The sequence below is a fragment of the Annulohypoxylon truncatum genome, assembly GCF_022578515.1.
Source record: "Annulohypoxylon truncatum strain CBS 140777 unplaced genomic scaffold F4807scaffold_25, whole genome shotgun sequence".
Classification (NCBI taxonomy): domain Eukaryota; kingdom Fungi; phylum Ascomycota; class Sordariomycetes; order Xylariales; family Hypoxylaceae; genus Annulohypoxylon; species Annulohypoxylon truncatum.
This window is the reverse complement of record NW_025953811.1, coordinates 248,433-274,803: the sequence shown is the minus strand read 5'-3', so window position 1 is coordinate 274,803 and position 26,371 is coordinate 248,433. Positions and strand designations below refer to the sequence as shown.

At 49.1% G+C, this 26,371-nt stretch overlaps 10 protein-coding genes and 1 non-coding gene across 11 annotated transcripts; 7 read left to right on the top strand and 4 right to left on the bottom strand.

Annotated features, from left to right (window-relative positions):
• Window positions 1-92: 92 nt before the first annotated feature.
• On the bottom strand, window positions 93-2,187 carry F4807DRAFT_167620 (heme peroxidase). Its single transcript, XM_047993419.1, has 5 exons — window positions 2,079-2,187; window positions 1,587-1,980; window positions 1,284-1,507; window positions 802-1,212; window positions 93-743 (listed from the first exon to the last, which is right to left on the bottom strand). The coding sequence occupies exons 2-5, from the start codon at window positions 1,978-1,980 to the stop codon at window positions 177-179; spliced, it is 1,596 nt and encodes a 531-aa protein (XP_047852345.1). The 5' UTR covers window positions 2,079-2,187; the 3' UTR covers window positions 93-176.
• Window positions 2,188-4,218: 2,031 nt separating this feature from the next.
• F4807DRAFT_433432 (uncharacterized protein) lies at window positions 4,219-5,498 on the top strand. Its single transcript, XM_047998683.1, has 2 exons — window positions 4,219-4,864; window positions 4,969-5,498. Exons 1-2 carry the CDS (start codon window positions 4,430-4,432, stop codon window positions 5,338-5,340), a joined length of 807 nt encoding a protein of 268 aa, XP_047852344.1. The 5' UTR covers window positions 4,219-4,429; the 3' UTR covers window positions 5,341-5,498.
• Window positions 5,499-7,202, bottom strand: F4807DRAFT_433431 (FAD/NAD(P)-binding domain-containing protein). Its single transcript, XM_047998682.1, has 2 exons — window positions 6,926-7,202; window positions 5,499-6,870 (listed from the first exon to the last, which is right to left on the bottom strand). Exons 1-2 carry the CDS (start codon window positions 6,998-7,000, stop codon window positions 5,620-5,622), a joined length of 1,326 nt encoding a protein of 441 aa, XP_047852343.1. The 5' UTR covers window positions 7,001-7,202; the 3' UTR covers window positions 5,499-5,619.
• Window positions 7,203-7,357: 155 nt separating this feature from the next.
• Window positions 7,358-8,662, bottom strand: F4807DRAFT_433430 (putative short-chain oxidoreductase). The gene is made up of 2 exons (XM_047998681.1): window positions 8,032-8,662; window positions 7,358-7,980 (listed from the first exon to the last, which is right to left on the bottom strand). The coding sequence occupies exons 1-2, from the start codon at window positions 8,516-8,518 to the stop codon at window positions 7,583-7,585; spliced, it is 885 nt and encodes a 294-aa protein (XP_047852342.1). The 5' UTR covers window positions 8,519-8,662; the 3' UTR covers window positions 7,358-7,582.
• A 1,264-nt stretch (window positions 8,663-9,926) lies between these two features.
• On the top strand, window positions 9,927-10,268 carry F4807DRAFT_462266 (uncharacterized protein; the record flags this gene model as incomplete). The annotated part of the gene is made up of 1 exon (XM_048001801.1): window positions 9,927-10,268. The coding sequence occupies one exon, from the start codon at window positions 9,927-9,929 to the stop codon at window positions 10,266-10,268; it is 342 nt and encodes a 113-aa protein (XP_047852341.1).
• A 1,586-nt stretch (window positions 10,269-11,854) lies between these two features.
• F4807DRAFT_469042 (ankyrin repeat-containing domain protein) lies at window positions 11,855-13,435 on the top strand (the record flags this gene model as incomplete). Its single annotated transcript, XM_048002664.1, has 1 exon — window positions 11,855-13,435. The coding sequence occupies one exon, from the start codon at window positions 11,855-11,857 to the stop codon at window positions 13,433-13,435; it is 1,581 nt and encodes a 526-aa protein (XP_047852340.1).
• Window positions 13,436-14,049: 614 nt separating this feature from the next.
• On the top strand, window positions 14,050-15,506 carry F4807DRAFT_167582 (short-chain dehydrogenase/reductase). The gene is made up of 2 exons (XM_047993418.1): window positions 14,050-15,420; window positions 15,479-15,506. The coding sequence occupies exon 1, from the start codon at window positions 14,259-14,261 to the stop codon at window positions 15,132-15,134; it is 876 nt and encodes a 291-aa protein (XP_047852339.1). The 5' UTR covers window positions 14,050-14,258; the 3' UTR covers window positions 15,135-15,420; window positions 15,479-15,506.
• A 449-nt stretch (window positions 15,507-15,955) lies between these two features.
• F4807DRAFT_t100 lies at window positions 15,956-16,044 on the bottom strand. Its single transcript has one exon. It is a non-coding gene; the product is annotated as a tRNA-Pro (tRNA).
• Window positions 16,045-16,356: 312 nt separating this feature from the next.
• On the top strand, window positions 16,357-19,376 carry F4807DRAFT_433427 (metalloreductase Fre8). The gene is made up of 3 exons (XM_047998680.1): window positions 16,357-17,218; window positions 17,293-18,204; window positions 18,446-19,376. The coding sequence occupies exons 1-3, from the start codon at window positions 16,828-16,830 to the stop codon at window positions 18,856-18,858; spliced, it is 1,716 nt and encodes a 571-aa protein (XP_047852338.1). The 5' UTR covers window positions 16,357-16,827; the 3' UTR covers window positions 18,859-19,376.
• Window positions 19,377-19,534: 158 nt separating this feature from the next.
• On the top strand, window positions 19,535-21,733 carry F4807DRAFT_433424 (ankyrin repeat-containing domain protein). Its single transcript, XM_047998679.1, has one exon. It carries the CDS (start codon window positions 20,037-20,039, stop codon window positions 21,519-21,521), a length of 1,485 nt encoding a protein of 494 aa, XP_047852337.1. The 5' UTR covers window positions 19,535-20,036; the 3' UTR covers window positions 21,522-21,733.
• A 1,073-nt stretch (window positions 21,734-22,806) lies between these two features.
• F4807DRAFT_433422 (FMN-dependent alpha-hydroxy acid dehydrogenase) lies at window positions 22,807-25,275 on the top strand. The gene is made up of 7 exons (XM_047998678.1): window positions 22,807-23,577; window positions 23,639-23,875; window positions 23,934-24,063; window positions 24,145-24,362; window positions 24,429-24,453; window positions 24,577-25,005; window positions 25,101-25,275. Exons 1-7 carry the CDS (start codon window positions 23,498-23,500, stop codon window positions 25,131-25,133), a joined length of 1,152 nt encoding a protein of 383 aa, XP_047852336.1. The 5' UTR covers window positions 22,807-23,497; the 3' UTR covers window positions 25,134-25,275.
• The last annotated feature ends 1,096 nt before the right edge of the window (window positions 25,276-26,371 follow it).

Here is a 26,371-nt window from a genome sequence, read left to right as displayed (position 1 = left end):
AAATGGTAGTTATTGGATAACGGCTAGCCTTACTGGAAACGGCATTACAGTCATGCTCGTGTAACAAGCGAGTAAGTGCTGCAAAGAGCCTTACTACGTAACTTTTCGTTCAGACCCTCTACCGCATCGTGTGAATAGATGGTTCCGACTTATTGTCTGGAAGCTTTTCACAGGCTTCACCAACCAGCAACTCCAGAATCGAGCAACAGTATATCGATAACATCTCCGCCAGAGAGTAAACTCACACTTACGGCACCGGTAGGTTTCTCGATCGCAACGGATCCAGACCAATATCCTATATTTTCCGACGGGCTCGCAACACTTAGGAGCTGCACGTCACTTCGACCGACCTTGGGCGCAAGTGTAAGCAGCTGCGCAATCGGAGTCGCAACTTTTAGCAACATTTTCGACGGGTCGAAATTAGGTTGGTTGGTCCTAGCTGCGACTGTGACAGACACTGCACCATCCGCAACACCAGACAAGCTTGGAACAATGAAAGCTTTATCCTGAATCTGGAACTCCTGGTTCTCGATTCCCGTCGCTGTAACAGCAAACGATGACACCCCCGATAAGTTACCGCTCGAAATCGAGAAAGGGAAGTATTGAGTCGTGGTGTTCGTTTGACTATTGGATAGCTTGAACGCAGAGATGCCCAAATTTTCTTCGGGAACTAGAGTCTCCGTATAACCGTTCGAGAAGGTGATCGAGATCGGGCCGTCCGATGCTTCTCCGGTGTACAGCACCTGGTTATCTCTCAGTCATGTGTTGTCACAAATCTTGTATTTTTAGCGCGTCACATACCCTGACTTTCCCGGACAGAACCAACTGATTGTTAGTCGTAATGTCCCAAGTCACATTGATCGGTTTTATCAGCGCTGGCTCGATCGCAGGCTGGAGTTGTACGCCCGCGGGAACGGTATTAAGCATGCGTCCTAGCAGATCGACACAAGTCTCTTGAAACCCATCTCCCTGTGCGTATAGCTCTAACATCGTCTTGTTGTCGTCACTTTCATACAGTCGAAGATCCGACCTACTCGTCTCGTTGAAGCTCGTCACGAGCGGACCACCCCTTTGCCCGGTGCTGTCGATGTACTCATGTACTACCGCTGAATCGAAGACTGCCCGAGTGTCGTCGAGGTTGACCGCCCCATTTGTATTGTTTGGAGTTATCGCGGACTCCTCAACAACTGTCGGAAAACCTCCGGCGTGTACCTGCATTTGTTTCGGTCAACATGATATTCGAATGCAATAAAGCAGTACACCCACTATAGGAGCAGACTTACCGATCCAATTGTATGACCACACGCAGTTAAGGCGATGGCATCTGACTGGTTAAAACCGGCCTGTTTGAACTGGGCGAGTGTGTCTTCCAAGCTTGTACTCGGCTCCGGTACTCCTGTCTTAGGATCGGCTGCCGTTGCATCTACCCTGCCGTACTGGTAGGGTATGTACTTTCCTCCACAGAGGTGCACCGACATCACCGTCCCGACCGCGAGCAGGTCGGCCACTTACACGAGACCTCGTTCAGCATTGAATGCCCAAAGTCTAAGGACCTCCCCGTGATAGGGATAATATTATTAGCTTACTAGAAACAAACTCGTTAACGAAGGGCTGCCAAAATGTAAAACTGTCGTTAAACGCGCTGCCCGAGTTCTCTTCGCGCTCTGTCTCGAATCCAATGCTGGCATCCAACCCGCCGGTTCCGGCAGCCACGTCAGCCGTGGCAAAATCATGAAAAGCAACACGCAACCATTGGGCGGACGTAGTTCTGCGAGAGTTGATCGCTGGCAAGCCCACCTCCGTCACATAATTATCGCAAGGCGTGATCGCTGACGAGAAGTTGGATGCGTACGCGCCCCAGTTGTCCACGAGAATATGCTCTAGAGCCGACGCGGCTGGATTCGGATAGTAGAACATGGCGACGACCGGTTTAACGGCAGCACTCAGGAGGGGTACGGCAAGACATGAAGAGGCGTACATCTTGCTGATTCAACATTAGCTCGGACCAATGGTTGACTTAATAAGCATCGACATGCAGAAGAATTTTCATGCCTCTATGCAAGTTTCAGAGACATTACCTGCAACTTCCTAACCTGTCACTGTTTTGATATCAAGCATGGATTGAAGACAATGCGCAAATAGCCAAGACAACCCCGTTTTATAGACGGGGGAGTAGTCCGTGATAAGTAGACCGCAAACCGGCGTTTGTAATCGACCGGGTACAACGTAACAATGAACTTGCCGGCCGAATTCCAGCAGTCCATCCCGGGGAACCAGGTTAACCGCATACTATACACATGATGCGCTCTTATCGACACGGGTTACCATCAAATAAATTCTTACTGGACAGCCGCGCGGAGCCAGCACTGCTGCGTGATGGCGGGGTGGTCAGCGATCCGTACCATCGCAGATGGGCTAGGGCCGCGAGCGATGTCACCTTAGGGAATCTCGAAACATGCGAGGGCCAGTGCAAATCAGGATCTCGAAATGCTTGTCTTCTCCGCTCGAGACTGGATATCCCGGTCCAGCGCGTTATTATCGTGGGATTCCTGTGAGATAAAGCATCCGAGTAACTAAGCAAGCCCACCTCCCTGTCCGGAGACTGACGAAACTTTTAATAAGCTTTCATACGGCGAACAGACATGCCCGGGAGTTACCACCTTGTTCGGTATCTATTCCCAAGAGAAAGCGGGAGCAGACGGACAGCATAGACAACTGCGCTCGCTCGTGTGAGGACCTATTCGTAGAGGTATGTTGACACGCGAGATACTACTAACATACGCAGATAATGAGGTAGTCCTGGCATCTTGTTTTGAGCTTTCATGTTACTTAGGCAATCTGCCTGAAGATTACCATGTAGAAATAAGGTCAACATGGAACAGGATTTAAGAAAGGAAGCCTTACCGAACTATATACCTACAGAAAAATTCTAATCGGCTTCCTTGAAGCTGGTATCGGTCGGCTGAGTTACTCTGCCGAACTACCCCTGGGATTAAGGCTACATTAGTCATGCATAAACGCAACGCCATGCCGCGGCTCTGTCATAGAAGGCGCTCGCGCGATAAGTCAACTACTGTATGTATCATCTAATTGGATTGATAGTTCGTGATTACCGTTAGGTTTACAAGACGTGTTTACGGCTTGTAGTTATTCACGGCAGCTTTGACCATAGGTCGATGGGTCGAAGGCGTCTGTTCCGGCTTGACTTCGGGTGCTTATGGTGTGAGCCGGTAACTCGACTCCAGTCGTCTTGGTAGATTCGACTTTGGTAGGAACATCGCTATCGTGTTCATAGGTTTGCATAAGTCGGTTCTAGGTGGGTTTTAGGGTAGTCCTAAGATAAGTTCTAGTGGGGGACTGAAGTCGGATATTTAGGAATGATAAGAAAAGAGAAGTTTTTAATCTGTATGAAGATTACTCGAAAGTAGTCTACGATTCCCCCAGATCATGGAAAGCTAGGGGGTCAAAAAAAGGGGCAACCTCACCGTCATTATTCACGTTGTGATTGGAGCTCTCAGTTAACGCTACGGTTTAATATATCAGGACTTTCAAAATAGATGATGGTACCGATATACTCTCTATATATGGATGTTTATATGTCCGTAAGTCCTTGGTGTTTGGAAGACTTAGCTTGGGGTCTAAGAATGCCCTATCCCCTACCTCACTGGTCGGGATCTTACTACAAATTATTTCCTCTTTGAACGGTTTTTTGCGATTGGCTGGAGGTACCAACAGATCAGGCCGATTTGTATTAATTGGAGTCTTCAGTAAGGGGTCAAATACCTAGGTACGTACTTGTTAAAGAGATATGAATAACCGTTTTGGAGGTAAGTCCAGGTACTATCTATCAATTGTCGTTGCGCAATCTCAAGTATCTACTGGCATTAGATCAGCGGTAAACTTCTCCACGATAGAAGATTAACTCGACTGGTGAGAAGCATTCGGGTTATATTTGAGAATAGAAGGCCAACAGTCCCTTACCCCTATCTTTGGAATGCATTTCTCGCACTAGTAACTCATCAAGTTAAATTGGAGGTTTATTAGAGTCTCCAGTAAGCATGGGGATTCTAAGTGCCTTATATAGGTAGTCAGAAGACCTCTTACCATGCGTGGCACTTTATCCGGGGCTAAGTCAACGGTATATTGATGCGTTTTCTATATACCGGTTATTATCCAACCCACTTCCATTCAATCATCTGCTTCCGTTCGCAATTATCCGTTCATAGCTTACTCTGCGCCGAGCTGAGAACCATGGCGTACTCTATCCCCATCGTCGAGAATTCGGCGTCTTTACTATACACCCAGGCATTATCCACGAGCTCGATATTTAACTCACCGAAGCCATCACACAGCGATTCCTATCATAGGGACGGGAACCCAACTCGATAAACACACTCACCGACGATCGTGACGACCAGGAAAAGCAACCATGAAGCCGACATCGATCCTAGCGTCTCTAGCAACAGCCGCACTCACGTCCGCGCAAACCGCACCCGACACCATCCCGACGATCCTCGGCATCCGCGGCGCCAACTCAGCGGGCTGCTTCGCAGCGACAAGCATGACGGTAGCGCTGGGCGCCAGCGACCTGCGGCTCGACTTCGCGGACATGCGGGCGAGCGTGGCGCCGGCGGACCCGTACGACTCCGAGGCGGCGATCTGCGTCATGTCGGTCGAGCTCGGCGCGTTCCCGCGGGGGTGGCGCATGGCCCTCGCCGACGTCACGTACACCGGGCACGCGAGGCTCAGCGGGGGGGCGCGATTGCAGAGCTTTGCGGCGAATGCGTATTTTCAGTGGGAGCATTTGAAGAATAGCGAGCCGGTTGGTGAGCCGGTGGTTAAGAATGCTTCGGGGTCGTATCTTGTGAGTTTGCCCAACCTACCTCCTTTTATTGTTGGACTTTGGTGTGGTGGTGTGATAGGTGATTGTGGTGTTTCTAACGCGCTGCTTGTTCCCCTGCGGAGTAGATGAATATACCCGAGATGCGAGTCGATTTTGGCGCAAGCGGGTTCTACGACCAAGACTTCTCAGTCAACATGCCGAACGCGGGCTTGGCCTGGTCGCCCTGCTTCACGGGACAGGAGTATTCGTATGATGATAAGATGCAGGTGCAGTTCCAGTTCCAAGCCTACTTGACCAAGGAAGGCTTTTCGAAAACTGGCAGCGGTGTGTTTGGTCGTGCTACTGGCCCGGCTATGACGGCGGATTTTAAGGTCGTCTGGGAGAAGTGCGATGCGACGCAGAGGAATTCCTGGGGCCAGTTCCGCATGGGTGATTATGAGACTTGCCAGCGTATAGGCCCGGGGACTACTGATGGCCAGCCAACTGTGAAATGGTGAGGAGATATTGTGTCTTGAGTAATGGAGGCCATTTACTACGATTGGAGATACAGTAGTGAGGACGAATATGAGGACCAGATAGAGTGGGTAGGTACCTTACATGATTCTATCTTAGATGCATGTCACAAATTAATAGAACGACAATTGATTTGTTCGAATCTGAACCTAACTGAGTAGCATGCTATGACTCATTTCAAAATCTCTAGAACCAATGCGTAATACATATCTATATTCTCAAAATGCCAGTCTAAAGAGTAGGTAAGTAAGGAAAAAAGTCGTTTATATGACAGTCGCCCACTCGGGATAAACCTCCTGCTCCCTTGGTACCGACGCTCTATTGCGATCCTCGATATGCTCCCGCAGCGGAAGATCCTGATGCTGGCTCCTCACGCCCATATCCACGCCCCTCTTATGTATATACCTCGCAAAGCCCACCGTCTGTCTCTTCCACTCCTCCCTCGACACGCGACCGGCGATATAATCCGCATAAAGCATCGCATCGAAAGCGGCCTGCGAAGTCGAAGCCACGGTATGTGGGCGGAACCCAGCCAGTGCGTCGCCGATAAGCACGACCTTGCCTCCAAGGTACTCGTTATTCGGGGTCAGCACGTCGGTCACAGCCTGCACGAACGGCCTCTTCGTCCCGCACACGATCTCCGCGAACTGCGGCGGCAGCCGCTCGCGCGCGAGAACCCGCTGCTTCTCCCACGCCGCCTCGTTGATCACCCCCGGAGGAACCGTGATCTGCCGCCTGCGCCCATCCCTATCCGTCATGATCTCCTCGAGCTCGGGAGACCCGGGCGCGAAGTTGGTATAGTACACGAAGTTGATGAGGCGCTCGCCCGGCTTGACCGTGCCGTCCTTGCCGGGGATCAGGTACGCCAGGATCTGGACGCCGGGCGCGTGGAAGAAGGTGAAGCGGTTAGTGAAGGCGTCGCGCGCCGCGGCGCTGGCCTCGCTCTCGATCAGCGTCCCGCGCAACGCGCAGTAGCCCGCGTACTTGCGCTCGACGGACGGCTCGAGGATCCTGCGCACCGTGGAGCTGGGCCCATCGGCGCCGACGAGCACGTCCCCATACGTGCTGCCCTCCTCGCCCGCGCTCGTCTTCCAGCGCACGCGGATGCCGTCGCCTTCCTCGTCGAAGCCGGTGACTTGGCGGTCGTGCAGGTGCGTCGCTTTGCCGTGCCCGGGGACCGGGGCCGGGACTTCGCAGTACGGGCTCGCGATGCCGTCGTAGTTGGCGCGCATCAGGTAGTACGTCAGGTCCCAGGACGTCATGTTTTGCACCATTTCCTCGCGGTGCACGATGTTGCCCGCCTTGTCGAGATACTGCCTGCGCGCCGAGCTGACGGCGATGGGGCGGTCGCAGCGGTTGTACCGCTTGAAGAGCTCGAGCGTGTCGCCTCCCGCGACGATGCCGGCACCTTGATCTTGGAGTAGGGGCGCCGGGTTGCGCTCTAGTATCGTGGTGTCATGGCCGAGTGCTTTTAGCGCGAGGCCTGCTGCGAGGCCGCCGAGTGACCCTCCGACCTATTATTATTATAATTAGCACCATGTTCTGCCGCGACTAGGTGATCTGACGTACTATCACAAAGTGTAGTTTTCTCCCCTGACTTTCCGCCGGCGACAGAGCTGTAGAGATAGCCATGGCTTTGCTCATTTCGTGAACGAGTTATCACCAATTTTCCCCATGGGGTTTGATGTTAAATATTCGGCGATTAGGTCCTGGTGATAAAAGAAGTCCCGTTGGATGATCAACGCATGTCCTATGAATTAGCCGGGAGGGGTCTTCCTATGGGATGCGCCGGGCTTTACGTCACATTGAGGTAGTCGGCGTCGAGCGGCAGATGCCTCATTTTGCCCTGAAATATTGATTTAATTACTCATATGCAGTATACTTGATAAGATATAGTAATATAGATCATCATTATAAATGAAGGCTCCCCAATTTCCAAGTCCTAGCTGAGACCGTATTACTAAGCCGTAGATGGAGGACGAATAAATTAATAAAAAAAAGACATTGAATTCATGTGACAAATAGCCCGTAAATTTGTCATTAGGTTAATTACCTACCTACGTATGGATTTAATTGTCATAGGGACGTTTGGCCCTAGAATCAAGACCTCATGCTTATCCTGTGCCTCCTGCCAGGACCCCTGAATGACGGCGACACTTTCGTTGGATAGGATATCTAATACACCATCTCAACAATTGGCCGTCAAAACTTCTAGTCGATATCGGCCTAATTATTCTCAACATTGACATTGTTACAGATATCCCCAAACACATCCATCATGTGGTTGATACTATCTCTAACCTCCCAGGCTCTCTCCGCCATGTCAACCCCTAATGGAAGCATCATCTCTTTCTCGCGCCCCTTTCCTATTCCTTCTCCTACAACTACATCGTATATCGCCTTTGTTGCTTTGAGATGGTCGCCAGGGACTGTGAAGTTACCCGATCCCATGATTTCGTACATCCTACCAGTGGTCGTTCCACTGTAATCGGGGTCAAGAGGCTTCAACTTCGGTTCGACCTTGCCAACCATAGGTGTATTGAAAGTCCCAAGGTATACCAACAGAACGCGGACATTAAACTCTGCCATCTCCTTGTGCAGCGTTTTGGTCAGGCCTTGAAAATGTAAGCTCTAGAAAAATCTAGCAAGCCCGTATGACTCACCATCTAGGGCAGATTTGGAAGCGCCGTAAAGGCCTAGGGAACTTCGAGCTTCCATTCCGGAACCACTGCTAAAATTTACGATCATACCCGAGCGTCTCTTTCGCATATGTGGCGCGACCGCTCGTATCAGGCGGTAAGGGCCGAAGAAATTGGTATTCATAATACGCTGAACCTCCTCTTCGCTGAAAGACTCGACCGGGCCTGTCATGCCGAAGCCAGCGACATTGACCAAGACGTCGATCGCCGTCCCACGCGCCTCGATGCTTCCGATGACTTGGCCACACTCGGATTCGTCCTGGTCTAGTCGGACGCATTCTCCTCCGTTCTTGGTGAACTCATCAACGAGTTCCGGTGTACGACTCGGGTTTCGAAATGTTGCGATGATATGGTGTCCGTTGGCCTGCGCAAGACGTGCCATGGCGAGGCCGAAGCCTGATGAGCAGCCTGTAATCAGCCATGTCAACTTCTTTTTGTTAGGAACCTCGGCGGACATGATCATCGGTTTCGATACAGAATTCTCTTCAGTAGGGAGCAAAGTAGGTGCAGAAGTAAAGTTCAATGGGGGTTCAATCTTGAAAAATAGCTGTTTTTAATCTAGTCTTTGTAGATTTATGTCTTCCCTATATAAACATTGTCACAAACCGCCTTGATTGGTCTACTATACGACTACAAAAGTAGCAAAACGGGTTTACCTTCATTCTAACGGACTTTAGTATGTTAACTCCATAATCCGCGCACTACTTGATCACGTAAAGCTACCTAATTCCAGCCTTGTGACCCTTTTAAGAGTAGATCTGAGTCAAATTATGACCTACTAGGTAGGTTAGACTAGTAGAAGTTCTATTTCTCATCAATCATCTATCCTGTCTATGTTCACATTTCAAGATGTTATAATGATTCACATACCTAGGTTATATATGGGCTAACAACTACTAGACAAACAATGATGTAGGACACAGTAAATCAATATAACTAAAGTTTGAATTTCAAACAGAATACCAATAATATTTATCGGGCAACAGGATTGTTAGAATAACTCGCAATATGTCCTTAGCAACTTACAAACTGCTTCCACGCCACTAGGTACTTAGTTTCCTCCAAATTATTTGTCTATGGACTAGGTAAGGAACAAGGAAAAAAAACCATGATCGAACTAGAAAAGTACTTAAGGTTATTGTTGGATAGCCGATTGATACCTAATTAGTGATTGAATATAAAATTTCAGATGATATAAACTATATTAACTCATCCCCTTAGAATCTCTCTTGGACATCTACGTACCACTGAGGAAGTAGCTAATCCATACCTACTCATATGTCTCATGGAAAGGAATGGGAATGAAAAACAAGTAATATTCAATTGTTCCCTACTGTCAGAAGCTTCCTCCATGAGAGCTGGTAGCCAGAGGTATCGGGAGTCGGCCTGTACGAGGCCGCCCTGTTGGCAGCTAGCCTTTAGCTATAGACAAAGGAAGGTTTATGTATGTATACCGCGTTCCCTGGAAGGGGTTAGTTAGAGCTCTTCGCGCAACAACGTCGTTCTTCCCTAGCCTCTTAGTTCCGCCTCGTGACACCTACCTAGGTAGGCAGTCATGGATATTTCATGATGAACTTGAAATCTTCACAGTACCTAGGTACCTAGTTAGGAGAGCATAAGACCCAAAAGCTAGACTTTATTTTTTAGGTAATTACAACTCATGCGATTCACCTATAGCATCAACTAGCCGACAGGTGCCAAGTTTTCCGTTTACCGCTGGCTTCAAAGCTATACTCTCGAAGGACGTCATCTTATGTATTCCTAGAGAATCTACGTTAGATTTAAAAGACGTTGCTCGTCTTAGTCAAACTTGCCGTGAGCTTTCAAGGCTACTTCGCGGACGCATGTGCTGTCTTGATGTACTTGAAATGATGGCCATCGAACGCACTGCACCCGAAGAAGATTGTAGATGGACGCGTTTTCCGCCTCATGAAATACAGATGTTAAAGCGGCCGTGTATTTCTCAGCCTCAAATTTCGGCTTTGCACTGGACATCCAGGTATGAAAATATTGAGCTTGCAAATGATGTTATCAAAGCAGCACTGAAGATATCTTCAGGATACTTGGACTCGAAGGACTCGTTCAGCCAAACGCCCTTGGCCCTCGCTGCGGAGAAGGGGCGTGCCGAGATTGTCCACGAACTTCTAGATGCTGGATGCTACAGCGACGCCCCAATCCCCGAAGAAGAATTCCTCCAGAAAGGGGAAAGTTAAACATTCCGCTCCTTATGTTTTACTCCTCTTGCACTGGTTATTGCGGCACGCAAAGATTCTACCGCGATCATCCTAGCGCAGAGCACTACACTAAGGGGAGATGAGGATGGAAGGTCGATTTTCAGCCCACTTTACGTAGCCGCACTTTGTGGAATGCCAATTATCGTTAAGTTATTACTCCTTAAAGGGTATGATACATCGCGGCAACATCCTCTTCGCGATACTACGCTACCTTTTACCCTTCACCATCGGAGGGTCGAGCAAGTGGTTATCGACCAAGAAAACGCTATACCTTGTATCATCTACTTCGTACTCATAGATACACGACTTGATTTTCGCGTCAAGGTTGTGGTTGGATGGACATTTCTTGATTAGGTATGTAGAACGACACGGGGATAGTGAGGTGAGTAGGCCACTAAGGGGGATTTTTGGTGTCATGAGGCGATAAGATCGTGGGTCAGGATGAGAATGAAGAGAACTCCGATTTAACATCAAGGGGGGACGAAGGGATCGTAACTAACTGTTACCTAACAATACAGAGGATTGTATTTGCCGAAAACAATAGTCTTGACGGAAAACTGAGCATTTCACGACTTCATTACTTTCCTAGAGAGTAAGATGACATTTCCTATCACATCCTTCATCCACGGTGCTATAGTATGAATAGAAGTCATGGGAACATCTAAAGAAAATAATGGACGGATCAACTGGGATCACAGTCGCGGGTCCAAGCGTATTACTTTTACTTACTATACATATGGTATAACAGTGTGTACAGATTACTCTATACGGTCTTATCCTACCTCGTAGGTACCCAATGGGTCAGTTCCTGCCATGATTATTCACCTCTTGCCTTGGACACTCAACGATTGAGTCACATGCCTTCTTATATATCATCCGAACATGGACTAGTAACTGATCATTGCGCTCTAAGTTACGTCAATTGGCTACGGCGATGCGCTATCATCCACTTCAAAGACAAATTTGCGTTGGATTAGGTAATATCTCGCACGTCGTTGTTGCCTCTTTGAAGTTCCCGGGCAGTCACAGTATCACACAACAGCGCTTCCCACGGTTCATTGGGCGCTTTGGCCATACTATCCAGTCTTAGCATGCTTTCAGTGGAAAATTTTCACTGCCTGATGGTGGAAAAAAACAGGTGTGACGTTTCGTTATCTGAAGTTGGAAATAACGACCACCTAGCGCACCTTCCCAGCAACTGTGTCGACTCTATACGGCCCACTCTACGAAAAGGTATATAACAATCGAACAATCCTCCAGAATTCTACTTTTCATTTTTCATTGTCCACACACCACAGACACATTCTTCTCGTACAAGATCACTTACTCGACCCACACATCATAAGTGAACAATATCACATCACGGCTGATAACATTGACGAGAAGCTCTACCGCACACAACAACTAACTTCGACATACCTAGACACGTAAGTAATATTCTACTTCACACCGATATAGTGAATTGTCTCAACTGATGTTCTTGCTCCCCTAGTCACAAGTCGCCGCCGCCATCTAACCATCTTTACAAAACCCACTACCCACCCGCTCAGCTAAATCAACACGCCATGTCGACCACACCTCTCAGTACTTCCGGTGGCCAAAAGCTTAGCTATGATGTATTTTACATCATGGTAGAGGAAGGGCAAATCGATGAATGGGATGATATCTGCTCCCTTCGTGAGACATGCCGCACCCTAGCCAAAATCTTAGGGCCGCCATTATATCGGAAGGATATCAGATACAGCTTAAAAAAGGAGGACAAGTGCAAGCGCATATATCTGGAAAATGCAGCTAAAGCTAACGCTATACTATCCGAACCCGTTTACAGTCCTATTTGGAAACGTAGAAGGGGCTATGACGAATCATCTGGCGACGACGAATCGGACGAAAGCTACCCTGATGACCGCAGTGACGAGGACGAGGGGCTTTTCCGAGAATGGGAACCTCTCGATCCATCCACGTACTTCGGAAAGCATCAGACAAATTTGAACCGTCCAGTTGTCTTCAAGATAAGAAGGACCGCTCTCTATTGGGCTGCCCAGAAGGGGTATACAGAAATGCTCAAGACGGTTCTCAGGCAAGCAAAGCACACCGATCGACGATACTTGGACCTGAAAGTTGAAGGGGGAAAGACAGCTCTCGGAATTGCTGCCAGGAATGGTCAAACCGAGATCGTCGAATTACTTGTCAAGGCTGGAGCTTTTGTGGACGCACCTTCACCGTACTCGAGAACCTTTACTCGAAGACACCGGGGAGCGCGTCTTCGTGACGTGTCGCCAAGTCATCCATCTAACTTTGGTGATCGACGACAACACTTTCTCACACCTCTCGGTATCGCCATTCGGTATGGCAAAGAAGACACTGCAATTTCCCTAGCACACCATACCGAGCACCTGGATCACCCTGGCTGGAACCAGTGGCATACTATAATCTCACCCTTGACCCTTGCCGTGGTAAATAAGATGTACGGAGTTATCAAAGTCCTGCTTTCTCGGGGGTACAAAGACTACGCCGACATTAGCTATTCATACGAACGCGAGTGGCATCCAATGTGCGTCGCCGCCTCCCTCCCGAACAACGAAGAAATGCTCGGATTCCTTATCAGTCACGGCATGGGAGTAGATACCAAAGGATCTTGGGGTTGGTATCCTCTCGAAATGGCTGTCCACAGTGAATGCGTCAGCAACGCCATCTATCTGCTTGGTCGTGAGGAGCCTGGCTACGTGGGTGACCGTATCACTACCGCACTATACAGAGCCATGATGCGCGACAGGAATCTTGAAGTGACCAAAGCGATCGCCGAGCGCCTGAATTCTCTCGGCCACTTTGAGCTACTTCAAAGACAGCTTTGTGACACAGACTTCTCAAGGAAGCGTTCAAAAACGCTTTCCTTCATGGCCAACCTGCTGGTTAGTGGGCTCAATAAAGCCTACATTAGAGAGGATCAGACCTACATCCATTGGATTCTAGAGAAGTCCGACAGCGAGCTTGGCTTCAGACCGCACTTCTGGTGCGATATAACACACATAAAGGAATATGTCAAGGATGGATTCGATATCAATGCCAAGGACAGGGATGGGTACACAGGTGCCGATTTGGCCAAGAAAAGCGGGAGGGAATATGCATACAAAGAGCTCATATCTTAATCAGAAGATCCCGTACCGAGGAGTGGACACATATGATACAAGGACGAGCAATGTAGGATGTGTTCTACGGGTATCCTGGAGTATGCAGGAGACAAATGACGTCTCTTCATGATCTTCAAAATCTCATTGCTTCGAAGTTGAGACATCTCCGTGCAAGCTTTAGTTTAATTAACCAAGGATTCATGACCACAACATGTTTTGACTTCAATGAATGTGCTGTATGGGTATAATGACTTGTCTACCTGTTGTGATAGTGGATAATGCTGTCAAGATCTTTCAGCACATCAAAGCTCGCGAACCTTAGATCCTATGGATACAACAATGAAATTTTTTCAGTTAGATATCCATCTCAATTCTACATGATCAGAGAAAGACGCCTTCAACTTATGCTTCTTGCTAGATATTGAGTACCTGCTGGGTAGGTACTTAGGTAGTGAAAAGTAAATGGTACCAGTGGTCGCTGCTGAACCCAAGTTTTTACCCCTGTTTTTACCCCTCTGTAGTTTGTAGGACAGCGGGGATAAGGGGCGTATTCCGGGCGGGTTTAAGGCACTGCGGCTGGGTACGATCTGGAACCGCAACAGCGTTTAAAGCTCACTAATATTCCTAATTAACAGACGTTACAGCAACCACATTTGCAGGTAGCACCGTCCCGCCCCGTCTCTTTTCTAGGATGGATCTATGGTCAAAGCTTGTACATACCTATCTTCAATTCTATCTCTTAAACTTCCGCGACCCCAAATCTCAACTGATTTAATTTAGGTACTAGTGAAGCTGAGAAGGGGCACATTATTGATTCCACGACCCGAAACAATCTATTTAGATGCCCGCCAGAACGGTGCTAATCACGGGCTGCGGCCCGCACGGCATCGGCTCCGCCCTCGCGACCGAGTTCCACGTGCGGGGCCACCGCGTCTTCGCCACGGGGCTCGACGAGGCGCTGCTCACCCACCTGCAAGCCCTCGGCATCGAGACGCTAGTCCTAGACGTAACGTCACCGGCCTCCATCGAGCGCGCCGCATCGCACGTCGCGAAACTGACCGACGGCAAGCTCGACATCCTCGTCAACAACGCGGGCGTGATGCACGTGATGCCCTTCGCGGACTCCTCCGTCTCCGACGCGCGGCGCGTCTTCGACGTCAACGTCTTCGGCACGATCGCCGTGACCCACGCCTTCCTGCCGCTCCTGCGCTCCTCCTCCGCCGTAGGCTCGAAGAAGAAGAAACACGATGATAGCGGTAGACCCGGAAGCGATGCGATCGTCGCCAACATCGTCAGCATCAACTCGGAGCTCCGACCCCCTTTCTTCGGCCTCTATAACGCGTCGAAGGCCGCCGTCGAGGTCCTCGGCGCGTCGATGCGGCCCGAGCTCGCGCCGCTCGGCATCCGCGTCGTGGCGGTTAAGACCGGGTGCGTGGGCAGCGATTTGTTCGCCAACGCGCCGGTGGCGCGGCTGCCCGAGCGCAGCTGGTACGGCGCTGCGCGGGCGTGGATCGAGGGGCGCCGCATGTTGGAGGTCGCGAGGAATGAGGATCCTGCTGTTTACGCGAGGGGTGTGGTGGAGGAGCTGCTTAGGCCGCGGGTCAAGAAGGTTGTTTGGCGGGGCGGGCTGGCGTTTTTCGCGTGGGTGATGAGTTGGTTTGGGTGGGAGGGTATGATGGTATGTTTGTCCCGTTACGCTACGGCTGCTGATTGCTGACTAGGGGGTAGGATGCTATTTACATCCGTGAGAATAGGATAAACCTGTGCGCTAGCGATGGTTCGTGAGACGGATGGGGGTGGTCTCGGCACTTGCTTAAGCTCGTGGGGCATGAGGCTCCGCCGGTCTTCAGCTACCGGCCTTTCCGCGGAGCATCGCAAAATTGTCGGGTTATTGGAACTGTGTGAATAGACTGCGTGCCCCTACCTAGGTATACAGACTAAAATAAACTCATTGAGTTCCACATCCAAGTCGCATATCGCAACAACCAAGGCATTAGTGGTTTGTGAGTATATCTTCAGACGATGCATTCCTGTTAGCATCGATTAACTAACTTTGAATAGAGTGGTAAAATCCATCGTTGCCATCGATGGGCCCCGCGTTCGATTCGCGGCTAATGCAATTTTTTTCTCGTTATTTTTTTCATTATTTATTTTCACTATTATTTCGCTGACGTTTTTGGGATTGTGGACAATGGCTAAAAGCTTTCCCTCGCGAAAGGGGATTGACACGTATAGCTATACTTATACATATGCATTTCACAATACGGCATTCTCATCAATATTGGAATAAAATAGTAATATCATTGTGAAATCTCGCCTCAATTTGACCTTGAGAAGATCTCGTCTTTGAAGAGAAATCAATTTTTGTTGGCAAGCCACAACTTGGTAGTTAGTGGCTGCTTATGTGGCTGGAACCCTATAATAATACCCCTAAATTAGGCGTACTTTCTCCAAACGAGATTTACACCCACGGATTGCCAACGGCAGAACATCAGAGCAAAAAGAATCAACACCAGATGTTAAATTTGCAAAATAGAAGGGTTTGGCCGGGGATTGAACCCGGGACCTCTCGCATATCAGCTTTAGGTTTTCCCTAAGCGAGAATCATACCACTAGACCACCAAACCAGATACGGATGGGACGAAGTATCGCCATTTGATATTCAAAAACGTTGTTATTGGCAATTATATAATTGTGACGAACCGGCGGTCAGTGACTCGAAATCAACTTTGAAGTTGTGGATAGGGGGCCAAATTAGGTCCAGTCAAACGCATTGGAAGAAGCCACGCTAGCAAGTGGGCTTTCCTGCTAACCTTGACGGGACTAGCGTTTGAGTGTCTTAGCCCCACTAAAGCATCCACAAACTCAATTGTGTTAGTCATACCATGTGGCAATTCGAATGGATTTCAAGTGTGCCCATGCAGCCATGCTTGTAAATTACACAATATTCTATGATGCTAGCATCAATATATGAAGTTAACGATTTCATTGTCAGAAATGCATCCTTAGCTGGCTTTGTTGCACATCGGATCGCGGTTAGCCATGAGATTTCTACGGGATCGGAGTATCTGAAGTGTGGCTAATTCGCGATCCGCGTGTAACTGTGGCTGATCTCCCATTATCGTGGCGCTTGTGACAGGAAACACAATCCTTCCGCAATCTCATTTTATCAATGCCAGGAAGAGAAGGAGAAGAGCCTCGACCAAACCTCTTAGGTACTCAGGTATCGAACGGGCCCTAATTCTAACTCTCAAGACGGCCTTCAAGCCTCCGAAAAGCCTACCCCAGTTCTAAAAGGCCCCGGGGACATCCGTCCGGGTAAAATCGTAGCGCATCGGTACACATAAGCCATTTTTCCAGAGAGGAAAAAAAAAGCGGGAATCAGCTCCGGAGCTGATTTGTCGGGAAAGATGGGCTGGCCGTACCAATTCGTCGACCTCGACGCTGCGCAAAAGCAGGCCAGGCGTCAGGTCCTCGATAGGTATGCTGCGTTCGCTCAGCTCTCGGCATTGATACCCATTGCCGTGGTCCTGCTCTTCCGGCTCGGATCGTGGCTGGTGAAACGGGCTTCGCCGGAAGGGCAACGCGGAGTTTACGAAGCTGTTCCGGCTTCTCCAGCTCTGAAGCAGAGGAGGCGCTCTGTTATGGGCGTATGGGCTAGCACTTATAGAAGGTTCGTGTGGTGGCTGGGTGATGATGTTACGTTCCTAGGCATAAGTTGGGGACAGCGAGATCAGATATTCGTCGGCGCTGGATGGACTCTTTGGCTTGTTTTTTTATGTGTGATGGGTACTGGAAATGGTAAGTCTACCTAGGTGCTTATTCATTATGATGAATCTTAGAGACCTAGAGGCAAGAGCACTGACTTTATCTAGATTATCTTCACTTAACCAAGCGATTTGGACAAGTCGCACTGTCGCAATTTCCATTACAGTACTTGATGGCGCTTAAGAGCCTGAACCCTATTGCTTTCGCATTCGGGTCTTCTCATGAGCAAGTTAATCGATGGCATCGCGTTCTTGGATGGGTCATTTATTTCTTGCTCTTCACACATGCATGCCTATACCTTAACTTTTATGTTCAGGAGGGAATTTTGACCGAACGCCTTGTCCGCTTAATTCCAGCCCTTGGTCTTGCCTCTATCGTCGGTATGAGTTTCATGAATGCCACGGCTATCAAGTTCATACGCCAATACTCATACCGTGTCTTCTTCATCACCCACCTTACAGTAGCAATGTTGCTCCCGCCTGCCATATTCTTCCATTCCCACCACGGAGGTCGCCAGTATGTGATTGAGGCACTCGGTGTCTTCCTCATCGATATCGCCAAACGAAGATTCGATACTGTCACGGCACCTGCAACCTTAGAGCTGATCCCTGGAACGAGTCTAGTTAAGATCGTAGCCGGCATCCCCTCTAAGAAAATCGACCGCTTTCGCAAGTATCCTGGGATGCATGTGTACCTGAGTATCCCGCCTGCCTCTCGCCGTAGTTCTATCTTCTCGCCATCCTACCTCCTTTTTGAATGCGTGTTCAACCCGTTCACGATCGCATCGGTAGACGAAGAGTCTGGGGATCTGACTTTAGTTGCGCGACGTCATAGGGGGCCTATGACTAGAACTCTAACTCAGTTCGCAGAAGATGGGTTAGATGGCGCAAAGGTGTCGCTCAATATTGACGGGCCTTATGGGTGTGCGACGTGGTTCCCGAACTTGGGAGGTCCCGAGTTCCATCGCGTTCTTTTTGTCGCTGGTGGAGTTGGTGCTACATTCATCTTGCCTCTATACCGGTACGTATAATCAGCCTCTGTTCTGCCCAATGGTTCCTTCATGTGCCCCATTCATGTAAATACTAACAAGAATGCAGTAAGTTGTTAACGTCATTTAATGATAACTTCACATTGAAAGTCTGCGTCTATAAAGGATAGTCCCGACATGATTAAACGGGAAGAAATCCTAGCACAGAGAGTCAGAGACGCATGCTTAACATTAGAATACGTTTGTCGTGGCCAAAGGCTAACATACCATAGGTTTAATTGCAAATGAAAACCCAGCAGCTCGTGTACAGATGGTGTGGGCAGTCCACGGCGCTGGCGATGCCACTTGGCCTACCTCTAACACTGCAGAGAACATTTTAGACGACGAGAACATCCAATTGTTCTTGACTGGAAGCACCCTTACGAACAGTAGCACGGTACCCAGGTTGAGCGACGAAAGCGAAGCGGTAGAATTAACCGACATATCCACTGATGCCCGGCAAATTCACAAACGACCCAATTTGCAGAGAATCGTTGACGATTTCTTCCGACAAGGGCTTGAAGAGCGAGTTGCTATATTGGTATGCGGCCCGGAAGAGATGGCTCGTGAGTTGAGGTCCTACGTCGGAGCGTATGTGAAGAAGGGCCGTGACGTGTGGTGGCATAACGAGAGTTTCGCGTGGTAGTCTCAAAGTACTTTCTTGGAAAGATTCTGTCAAGTATATAAGATGTTTTTCAAGGAAAGAGTGAGATACAACCCATTGTTCCACCCGGAATGCATTTACATCTCTTGGTGACGGGATAGAAGTCCAGTGGCGTTTGCTAAGTCAGTTATCCTACCTAGGTACCTTTTGGGTCTTTATTCTACTGGCTACAAAGTTTTATATACTCTCAAGGTGTCCATAATAACCCTTACTAGTACATCTATCTGCCTTTCTATTACGTGGTTACTGGCTACGTTATTCGTCGAGCTAAGGAGGAATATGTTTAACTAACTCACTCTTTCTTCAGAGTAAAGTTTCTTCTTTCTTAATATATCATAGTTAGCGTTTATAGATGGGATCTATGACCCATTCACAGTGGGGCTCTTTCCGTACTCGTTTTATTCCTACTGGATTATAGGTAGCAAACTGCCGTCCCATCAACTGGCTGCAGCCCTGGTGGAGTATTGATACCAGAACAATCTCTAATTGCAATTTTAACACGGTCTATTCTGGAACATACTTTACGAGTTGCTTAACACCAAGTAGAAATAGTTACTGACATGTTAACCAGCATCTTCTCCCACTAGAATCACTTAAATTCACAGAACCTCTAAGTCCTTCTGCGATCCTACTCGCAGGTGAACTCTCACAAAGATGGCTCGACTGGAAGATTTACCGCACGAATTATTTCGCGAGATTTTCAGCTACCTTCCCGTTCGCGATATAAGCACTGTGAGTCTCTTAAACAAGAGACTCCACTGGCTGCTCTTCGATGAAGTATTCCAACGCGCTTACCGGCGGAGGATCGCAAACCAACAGTCTGGAACCACAGCACTGATCACGCTGCTCTTCCATGCCATAAAGCACGATTCGGTTAACTTGGTGGAGTGGATTCTAGCACAGAGATCGAAGCTTGACCTTAATGGGTGAGTAGCAACGCTCCCAGCTCACCCTACGCATGCTAACTAAAGTCTCAACTATTCAGATACATTCCGAAATTTCGAGAGGATCTCGGTACTTTCTATTCACTGGAATTTCTCAAGGCTTTGCCAAAGGCTCGAGAAAACCCCAATGTCACCTATCTTCAAGTCGCAATCCTTAAAGACGCACCGAGAGTAGCAGCACGTCTAGTCAAGCACGGAACGTACCTCAACTCCGACATGGGAAATTATCCCGATCTAACACCCCTTTACATGACACTGGCACAATGTCGCGTCAGCAGCTCCAGAGCCCTCGACAATGCTCTTCGTATTGCCTGTACATACGCTCTTCCCAGAACAACACACTTCCTATTGAAGAACATGGCCAATCCGGATAGTCTAGGCCCTTTGAACTATTCCGCTCTGCATTGCGCAGTATCGAAGAAGCTTCCTTATCTTCGGTTTGATAAATTTTCATCCGCGCCTTGGGGAAGCATGACCGAAAAGACCGTCCGCGCGTTACTGGACTTCAACGCAGACAAAGAGGCCAAGACGACCACTCCACGAATCCATGCTTGTGGCCATAGCTGCTGGCGCTCGTTTAATTGCGATAGTTCAGGACAGACTGCTCTTCAGCTTGCGTCCAGCCGTGGACTGAGTGAAGCTGTAAATCTCCTGCTTGATAAGGGAGCCGACCCTAACTCAGCAAACGAAAATGGATTTCGTGTTTTGTACACGGCTCTGGCTCAAGGACATGTGTCTATCGCAATCCGTCTTCTCGAATGCATGTTTACAGTAGTCAATCCAATCGTCCACGAACAAACGGGGATGACTGCCTTGCATGCTGCTTGCCGTTTTGCTGTGCCTAGCGTGGTTCTCCGTTTGCTCGAACGTGGAGCGCGTGTAAACGCTCCCGATTCTCGCGGTATAACCCCTCTCCACGAGGTGCTTGGCCAGACGAGTTTCGGCGCAGAAGATGACGTCCTTCAGACCTTGGATCATCTTGATTTATATGGCGCTGATCCCGATATCGACGTAGGCGCACGAAGCGGAAGCCCAAGAACGCTAGGGGAGAACCATCCTATTCCGGAGGTTCGAGTCATGTTCATCAAAGAAAGACCTAAGGAGTGCAAGCTCAGGTTCAGGGCCCCAAAGCCGAGAGTCGAGGAGGTACGACATACTCCTCCTGCAGAGCCTCCTTCGAAGATCCCGATGGTTCAGTCAACAAGTCACGTCCGTCAAGTAGAAGGCGCATGGGCTCTAGATCATGTCGATGATCCCATTAAGAATTCCTCCGTCAACAAGAGCGCTCCAGATGATAAACCCCAGAGACATCAGAAACATCAAAAGCATCAGAAGCATCAGAAACCCAAGGAGAACTTTCCGCCCCTGAATGGTGCGACCAAAGTGCCGTGGCTAGGAGTGCCTAAGAAGGCGGGCAACGATTTGAAGGGAGACAAAAAGGTTGAAGTAGGCTCAAATTCTCTAGGGATGATTCCCGGTTGTCTTCCATACGAATCCAATTCTCGCTGCGTGGAGTCCCCTGCCTCACGACCAACGGATCACTCTGCGGCGCGGTTCTGGAAGAATTCACCGCAACAGCAAGCATCTAAGGTAGCCGACCATAAGGATGGCGCGGAAGCCGAAAGTAAACATGGAAAGCATCAAACTTCGAACCAAAAACGATCGCGGAAAGCAAAATGGAAGGCATTGGAACTCAAGTAGAGAACCATGGAATTATTCTAGTTAGCAATGCCCACCTAACGATGTTACCTTTGCTCCATAGTTTCGTATTTGCTAGCAATACCACCGATATGAATTAAAAAGAATTTGAACTTATTCCCGTCAGGGATCGCTTACGATATGAAAACACGCTCTATATAATTACCTGTTGGTATTTCTTCAGTAAATCTTGAACGACATCGGCGACGCTAAAATATATATCTACACCCCCTGTGCTCTGCCAAGCCAATTTTGCACGCGTCAACCTGCGCCCCGCGGCTTTAGAAGTATTATTGAATGTCCAAAAGGGATTTATATTGCCCAATATCTCGAAAGACATGGATGATTACGTGAGTTCATCGCAGTGAGATGCGAACATATCCCTTCTCATCTAAGCTGCCAAGAGCGACGGCGATTCCAGGTTATGGAATCATCATACGGCCTTACCAATCCCGTTCATAATTCATCCATGTCTTCTTGCCGTCCCAAACTGGGATAGACTTGGCGCATTCTTATCATGTTATACGTTGGGAATTAGATAGATCCGCCCAGTGACTTGGGGTTGCATTTCCCGCCCAGAGAATTGAAATCACTGGATCCTGCGGCATAAAGGATCGTCATCGCCTCTCTGGGCACCGTAACTTCTTCCGTCTTAGGGCCCGGACACGTTGGTTCAAGATGGAAGGAAACGGGAATGATTCGGCCGTCTCGATTTCTATTCGGAAGAAAAGTTTGAAGTCTCTTCGGCCGATTTCGGGTTTAAGCACGATTGATTGTGCCTTCATCATCCCTATCCCTCACCTTCGATAGCGCATCTACTAAGTTGGTAGTTTGGGTTGGTTAGATTTGGTCCAACCTTAGCCGTGGACAACAAAGCTTCTGTGGATTAACCAGCGTAACGTGAAAATTTAACGGCTCAGGTGGATGCCCGTTATTAAATTGAAGCTATTCAGACATTCGCATAGAATTACGTACCTGCCTTTCCAGTAGAGGAGACCGGATCGCACTAGGATCGGGATATACCGTTAACGGCCTTAGTGTGAGCTACAGTAGTTAGCTCCCGATCATTAGCTAGCTGCAGAGCCACTTCGGGATTTATACAAGGCGTAGTTCAATTTGGCTTATCAGATGCGACGATGTCCTTTACGTACGGGGTTACGTACCTGCCTACCTAAGAAGGTATGTACTATGTAGCAAGACTGATGCCAGCAAGCAACATCGTGGCACCGTCTCCACTGATCTTCGATCGTCATGCAGTGCAACTTCGCGTATTCTAATCAGCGGAGCCGCGATCAAGGTTACCAGATGAAGTTAAAATGTCGTATCCACCGGTACCTTGCACCTGCTGTCGGTACAAACCTGGTATGATTTGAACAGGGAAGATGGCCTTTTCTAGAAAGGCATCGGTAGCCCAACCGAGCATCGACGGCGAGTCTAGCCCGACAAGATCTATAACGCTCCCGGGACCTGGTTAGCTAGGCTCCGAAGACCTGCCGATATCACTTAATCGTGATCTTTAAGGACCCAAGAGATCCGGAATGGACGTCATGATACTTTATATACGAGAACGCAACTGGTTAGAGTTGGTCCGAGATAGGAAAGAGACAAGGAATATACCGAATCCTTTGACCTTAATCCCAGCATTCCTAAGCAGGTCGCGTGTGCCTACAATTTTAAGGTGGATCTCCACTCACGACCTCGCCCTTTTGAAGATTCCTAAGAGTTCGGCTCTTGGCGACGATGACAAAGTTGATCAGCACGCTAACACATGGCTGACTCCCGCCTTCCATATTAGCGAATAACCAAGACAGAGCTAGCCAAGGTTGACGGAGTGGACATTGTTATAATAAGATGAAAGGATCGCGACTTTCCAACACCTTTTAAGTTGTACCACTTCCCACGAGTATTCTGAAGCACCCTCATCACCAACTTTCGCCTCTAGTCTACTTCTAGTCACTCATTCGCGGTATTTGTTCAATATGCGTTCTACTCTTCTTTCTCTTTGTATGCTCGGCGGAGCTCTAGCGGCTCGACCTTTCTTGAACGAGCCGGACACAGGGTGAGTCTTCCGGAACCTGACTCGTGAAAGTTAAGAATATGGAAGACTTACGAGATGAAAGATTCGATGAGTACTTCGCGGACCTGGCAACCGGCGAGCTGCCGCCGCTGGACAAGTTAGTCGGACTACCAGACTTCGATGCGGCGGCGCGGAGGCATCTTCCCGCTATGAACTACACCTACTACCGTAATGGAGCAGCTGGAGAGTGGTCGTACCGGAATAACCTCGAGGCCTACAACCGCTACAGACTAAAGCCCAGAACCATGGTGGATATCACCGGCATCGAGTCGACGCTCCCGTATGCTAACCCACACCTCCGCCTCTTATCATATCGGAACCTGATTTACGTGATATAGGACTACGATTTTAGGCCACAACTTCTCCGCGCCCTTCTTCATCACCCCTTGTGCTCGAGGTGGTTACGGCAACGTCGACGGCGAGAAGGGTCTCGTCGAGGGTGCCGCTGACGGAGATATTCTATACATGGTACGAACCTACATAGCTCGCTAAATCCGAAACCCCTTCCCCTAATGCCAAGAGCATGCTGACATTAGCCGTCCGGCGTAGCCCTCGCTGTACGCCAGCTTGACGATCGAAGAGATCACCGCCTTCAAGAAGGACGGCCAGGTCACCTTCCAGCAGGTATACCTCGACTCGAACGACACCGCCACCCAAAGTATCTTCGACCGTGCCAAGGCCGCGGACGCCAAGGCCATCGTCTTCACCATCGACTCCGCCGCTGACGGCAACCGTCACCGCGCCGCCCGCTACGGCGTTGGTTCTGCGTAAGTCCAGCACCTGCATATCTCCCCTCATTTGCCGCACTTGGCTCAGACTAACACGTCATCCAGCGACTCCGCCTACACCGTCATCACCGTAAGCCGCATCCAACTCCAGCCAAGCCCAAGCCAAGAACGCCGCAGCAAGCGCATTCGTCATCCTATACACTAAATCATTGAGAGGAAGCTAACACATGGACTAACTGACGCATCTATATAGTGGGACCTGTACGACCACCTCACCACGATGACCGACCTGCCCATCATCCTCAAGGGCATCCAAACCGTCGAGGACGCGCAAGAAGCGGTGCGCCACGGCGTTCCCGCGATCTACCTGTCGAACCACGGCGGCCGCCAGATCGACGGCGCGCGCTCGCCGCTCGAGGTCGCGATCGAGATCCGCGACAAGGCGCCCGAGGTGTTCGCGCAGACGGAGGTGTACGCCGACGGCGGCGTGCGGTACGGCGCCGACGTCGTCAAGCTGCTGGCCCTCGGCGTCAGGGCCGTGGGTGTGGGCCGCCCCTTTATGTACGCTAATGTTTATGGTACCGAGGGCGTGAGCCGCGCTATCGAGTTGCTTAAGCATGAGATTGCGATTGATGCGGCGAATGCTGGGGTGGCGGATTTGAAGAGGATTGATCCTAATATCGTGAGTAATTCCTTTCTTTTTCTTGGTTTTTTTTCGGGCCTTTAGAGACGATTTACGGCGGCTTGGAGGGTGAATGCGGGCTAATGATAAGCTAGGTCGACTGGACCCCGAACTGGGCTTCTGCTTAGATGTAGAAAGGGGTGATTCTATAAAAGGATTTTGGTGGATTCTTGTATATACTTTTGTACTGGTTGTATGGGTCTCCTATTTGCATGCTCGTAGATATCATTAGACTAGATGGCGGTTACATAAAAGGCCAATGTTTAACAGTTACTAAATTCAACCAGCTTTGCTAGCCAGGGACGTGATTTCTTGGCATCGTGAGATGAAACCAGTGAAGGTGTAGGTATGTATGAGATCTTCCCTCAGACTAAACTTACAATATGTCGAATTTCGGTACTCTTCCGCCTTGTTTAAGTCTCGCTGGCGGTACTTTGTTCCTTAGTTCGGGAATTCCTTCATCTCCGGCTGAAGAAGCTGTTCGGGACCGGTTCGATGCCAAGGATTGACTAAGTCCGCCAAAACGCGATCCTTCGAGCAGAACTCCACATCCACCTCATGCGTACCTGATCCCTGGAGATCTTGTTCATGCTTCGGGAATCCCGCTAGCTCTTGACCATCTTCGGCGCATTATAAGATATGAACTTTATCTGCCGATCCACTTTCTACTAATCCAACTTGAAGCTAGCGTTATGGGTTATAACTAAGTAAACCCTCACCGATCTTCAAATAGGAGACCTCCGGATTGTGAAATGGCTTATCATGATCCAATAGATAGACGCTCTCAAGGAGTGTTTTCTTTCAAGGGGCGTTGAGTCTGTCTTTCGGCTTTCCTTATTGCTAGATGGATTACCTTTCTTCAAACCACTTGAGTATGTTGAATCTGCAGTGTTGTGACACTCAGTGCAGGTTGGGTAGATGACTAGGCATTGCCATAGTTTACTGTTCACACCAAGGACAGATTTACGTTGTACCGTTCAGGTATGTAATGATTTACCCCTGAATTGGGCTGATAATTTACAACCCGTAAGATGCGCAAAAACTCTAAGTCATGTGTATAGATAATAGCTATATGGCACTCAGACTTAACTATCAGCCTAGTATCATATCCATAGAGCCAGTTCCCCTAAGGAAGCGGTCAGTACCGCCTCTGGGGTTACCATAAGTCAATTCATGACAGCACTACCATGCTTTCGTGACATGTGTCGGTCTCACCTGTGTGCTGTATAGGTAACATTCATAAATACCAAGTCACCAACGTCAATACACGTAACTTCCTAATGTGCAAAAATATAATCTATCTGTTAGGGACTTTAAAATCTGCATCTACCCAAGGGGGCCATCTTCCTCTCCCCTTTTCCTTCAC

Excerpts from the sequence above, each read along its gene's own strand:
- F4807DRAFT_433424 (XM_047998679.1), top strand. The coding sequence starts at position 20,037 with ATGGGAAATTATCCCGATCTAACACCCCTTTACATGACACTGGCACAA.
- F4807DRAFT_167582 (XM_047993418.1), top strand. The coding sequence starts at position 14,259 with ATGCCCGCCAGAACGGTGCTAATCACGGGCTGCGGCCCGCACGGCATC.
- F4807DRAFT_433431 (XM_047998682.1), bottom strand. The coding sequence starts at position 7,000 with ATGAGCAAAGCCATGGCTATCTCTACAGCTCTGTCGCCGGCGGAAAGT. Across the intron at positions 6,871-6,925 it reads GAAAACTACACTTTGTGATA|GTCGGAGGGTCACTCGGCGG; the intron begins GTACGTCAGATC and ends TAATAATAATAG.
- F4807DRAFT_433422 (XM_047998678.1), top strand. The coding sequence starts at position 23,498 with ATGCGTTCTACTCTTCTTTCTCTTTGTATGCTCGGCGGAGCTCTAGCG. Across the intron at positions 24,363-24,428 it reads CGCTACGGCGTTGGTTCTGC|CGACTCCGCCTACACCGTCA; the intron begins GTAAGTCCAGCA and ends CACGTCATCCAG. Across the intron at positions 24,454-24,576 it reads CCGCCTACACCGTCATCACC|TGGGACCTGTACGACCACCT; the intron begins GTAAGCCGCATC and ends GCATCTATATAG.
- F4807DRAFT_167620 (XM_047993419.1), bottom strand. The coding sequence starts at position 1,980 with ATGTACGCCTCTTCATGTCTTGCCGTACCCCTCCTGAGTGCTGCCGTT. Across the intron at positions 1,508-1,586 it reads CGTTAACGAGTTTGTTTCTA|TGGCCGACCTGCTCGCGGTC; the intron begins GTAAGCTAATAA and ends GTCTCGTGTAAG. Across the intron at positions 744-801 it reads TTCTGTCCGGGAAAGTCAGG|GTGCTGTACACCGGAGAAGC; the intron begins GTATGTGACGCG and ends AGAGATAACCAG.
- F4807DRAFT_433430 (XM_047998681.1), bottom strand. The coding sequence starts at position 8,518 with ATGATCATGTCCGCCGAGGTTCCTAACAAAAAGAAGTTGACATGGCTG. Across the intron at positions 7,981-8,031 it reads CCTTTACGGCGCTTCCAAAT|ATTTTCAAGGCCTGACCAAA; the intron begins CTGCCCTAGATG and ends TCTAGAGCTTAC.
- F4807DRAFT_433427 (XM_047998680.1), top strand. The coding sequence starts at position 16,828 with ATGGGCTGGCCGTACCAATTCGTCGACCTCGACGCTGCGCAAAAGCAG. Across the intron at positions 17,219-17,292 it reads TGTGATGGGTACTGGAAATG|ATTATCTTCACTTAACCAAG; the intron begins GTAAGTCTACCT and ends GACTTTATCTAG. Across the intron at positions 18,205-18,445 it reads ATTCATCTTGCCTCTATACC|GTTTAATTGCAAATGAAAAC; the intron begins GGTACGTATAAT and ends AACATACCATAG.
- F4807DRAFT_433432 (XM_047998683.1), top strand. The coding sequence starts at position 4,430 with ATGAAGCCGACATCGATCCTAGCGTCTCTAGCAACAGCCGCACTCACG. Across the intron at positions 4,865-4,968 it reads ATGCTTCGGGGTCGTATCTT|ATGAATATACCCGAGATGCG; the intron begins GTGAGTTTGCCC and ends CCTGCGGAGTAG.